Raw genomic sequence first — 2,715 nt, forward strand, 5'->3', positions numbered from 1 at the left:
TGATGGCACGAGACTGCAATACAAAGACATGGGTCAATGAACTGTCTCCCAGCACGGTCACAGCTTCAGATTATGCATCTGCAGGAGCAATGTCTAGTGTGAAAAGCTCCACAGACCTCCCCCGAGTGGACAGCACCCTCTCTGTTGCCTGCGGACTGTTTTATCGTGTCTATTCAAAACTGGAAAGACTATTTTTATTTACTTGTGGTAACAGTAAATTTATTTCTGAATCTCCTCTTGCAGTTTACAAGAACAAAGTTTTGCTTACAGATGTAATTCAGTGCTAAGATAAGGCATGAGCAGTTTCATATTCTATTTTTTTACTTCCTGACATGACTTTTCTTGGCTTCCCTATAAATTGTTCTGTAGTAATGCTGAAAGTACCAGCAGCTCTTGTATACTTCTGAGGACTAGTGAAAATTAACTTGATGGATGCAACTAAGCCTCCCAGCATTCATCTGCTCGTATCTTTGCCCAAGCTCATGTTTGGAAAGACCAGGAGTATTGCCTTTCCTGTAATGAAAGACCAAGATTTTTCACAACACCTTTTTTAACTCTGTTCTTTTCAGATCTCTGTAGTCTGTGGTGTCTACTTGCCTGATCTCCACCTCACCCACTCTCAGTGGGGGAGTGTTTGCAGGTGAAGATGAACAGAGGGATTCTTTTCTTGCCCTTCCTTGGCTTCCTCCCACTCGTGATACCTACATGCCCTCTGCTATGCAAGTGTGCCACCAACATTATCGACTGCACATCAAAAGGCCTAACTGTAACAAAACTACCCGTTGCTTTCCGGCCATCAGCTGAAATTATCAACCTTGCTTACAATAGTCTCACCTCTATTCCCAATGGGCTCTTTGACAACCTAAAGAACCTCCAGACAGTCCACTTGCAGGGCAACCCTTGGGAATGCAACTGTGACATCCTCTATTTGCGCTCCTGGCTGCAGTGGCAGCAGAACCGGACCTTTTACAGGGATGTGAGATGTGCCTCCCCAGCTCACCTTCAGGACCGGATCATCGCTTATCTGACTGAAGATGAGATCATTTCCACATGCCAGCACTGGTACTGCACCCTGGCTCTCCTCTCTCAGCTCTTTCTGTTCATCCTCCTTTTAGTCCAGGCTATCTTGGTCATCTTCATCATTCTCTACCTGCGGAGATTTCGGAGAATGACTGCCGAAGCCCGGAGTACCACCCAAGATCTACACCAGCATGCAGATACCTGGCCCCTACAACAGTGATTGACATCAGCAGAGTGAGGGTCCCTGTCCCCCTTGGATGTTGCTATGCCAAAGCCACGTGGGTTGTGATACCCAGAGGGGACCGTTTAGTGCAGCATCTGATCCTGACTGCAGTCCAGAGCAGGACTTGGAACTGATCAGGCACTTGCTGTGTTTCCAAAGAACAGATCTTTTGCTTCTTAATGCTTTTTTTTTTAACTCTTCAGCATGATCTTCATTGCTTTGCTGAACTGGAAGTAGTTCTGGTTTGGTAGACTATGGAAACCATCAATTACAGCAACCAGAACTGACTCAGATGGCTCACAGGCTCTTAGGGGCTGCAGTGCTCGGTCCCTCCTGTGCTAGCGTATTTCAGCTGTGCTTTCCACCATGCTTGTGGTTGCACTGGGGCAGGCCAGGACAGAGCTGGATGGTGAACTGGATACTGGACTAGTACGACAGAGAAATACGCTTTCCTTGGTGCTACCACTGAATGCTTTGGTAGCTTTGGACAAGCGACTTAAGTCTTCTGCCTCAGTTTTCCATCAGTAAAACAGAAAGGATGTTTCCTCTTGCCGCCTTCTTGCCTCATGTGTATGTTTTATTTTTCTTCTGTGGGAGAGAGGGGGAACGTTTAATACCCTACCTGTTTACCCCATCTTCAATCTTTTTAATCTACTGCTAGCGTTAATACTGACTTCAGTTGGCCTGAGTCAGAGCGGGCCCCAGTGTTCCTGAGAAATCCCCCCCAGGCCCGGAGCTGTGGCACCAGAGGTTCCTCGGGGCCATGTTGGTGCCGCCCCTGTCCCCACAGAGACCTGCTCGCTGGGGCCTCCAGCTGCAGAACCCATTAACATGCCCACTGCTGGTTCTTATGCCTCAAATATTTTTTGTAACAAAGCAAAACTGAAATAAAACAACGCCGACTGATGCTGTAAGGGGCTTTTTTTTAATTATCTTTTCACGCGCTCTGCAGCGCCGCCGCGCCGTGAGGCGGAAAAGGGCGGGAAGCGGCGGCCGCGCGCGGCGCTGAGGGAAGGGGCGCCTCGTGCCGAGCCTCGGCGGTCGTTAACGGCTCTTAACGGCTCCTTAACGGCCCTAACGGTTCCTTAACGGCTCCTAAAGGCCCCTAAGGGCCGCCACCGCCCCCTAGCGGTCCTGGCCGGCCCCGACGGGCACCGCCGGCAGCCTCTTCACACCTTCAGGCTGGGGGGCTGCTGAGGGGAAAGCCGTGAGGGGGAGGAAAAAGGGGAGGGCGGCCAGGAGCCGGGTTGGCCGCGGGGCCACCACAGCATGCCGTGTGGCGACGGGCGACCCCTCGCGCTTGGTATCCAGGTGTGAAGGTGGAGACTGAGGCGGGAAGATGGAGCCAGGAGTGGCCTGAGCTGAAGACAGAGGCGAGCCAGAGCTGAGGTGAGGTGAGTGAGATGGCGGCCTCTTCCTGCCCTTTCCTCTCTTCCCTTGTCCCTCTGTGACGCCGGTCGCCTGGCTGGGTG

General features: G+C 51.4%; 1 protein-coding gene across 1 annotated transcript; it reads left to right on the top strand.

Moving 5' to 3' along the window:
* The first annotated feature begins 646 nt into the window (after nucleotides 1-646).
* GP1BB (glycoprotein Ib platelet subunit beta) lies at nucleotides 647-1,240 on the top strand. Its single transcript, XM_035340911.1, has one exon. The coding sequence runs from the start codon at nucleotides 647-649 to the stop codon at nucleotides 1,238-1,240; it is 594 nt and encodes a 197-aa protein (XP_035196802.1).
* Nucleotides 1,241-2,715: the final 1,475 nt, after the last annotated feature.

Source organism: Oxyura jamaicensis, chromosome 15 (assembly GCF_011077185.1).
Source record: "Oxyura jamaicensis isolate SHBP4307 breed ruddy duck chromosome 15, BPBGC_Ojam_1.0, whole genome shotgun sequence".
Classification (NCBI taxonomy): domain Eukaryota; kingdom Metazoa; phylum Chordata; class Aves; order Anseriformes; family Anatidae; genus Oxyura; species Oxyura jamaicensis.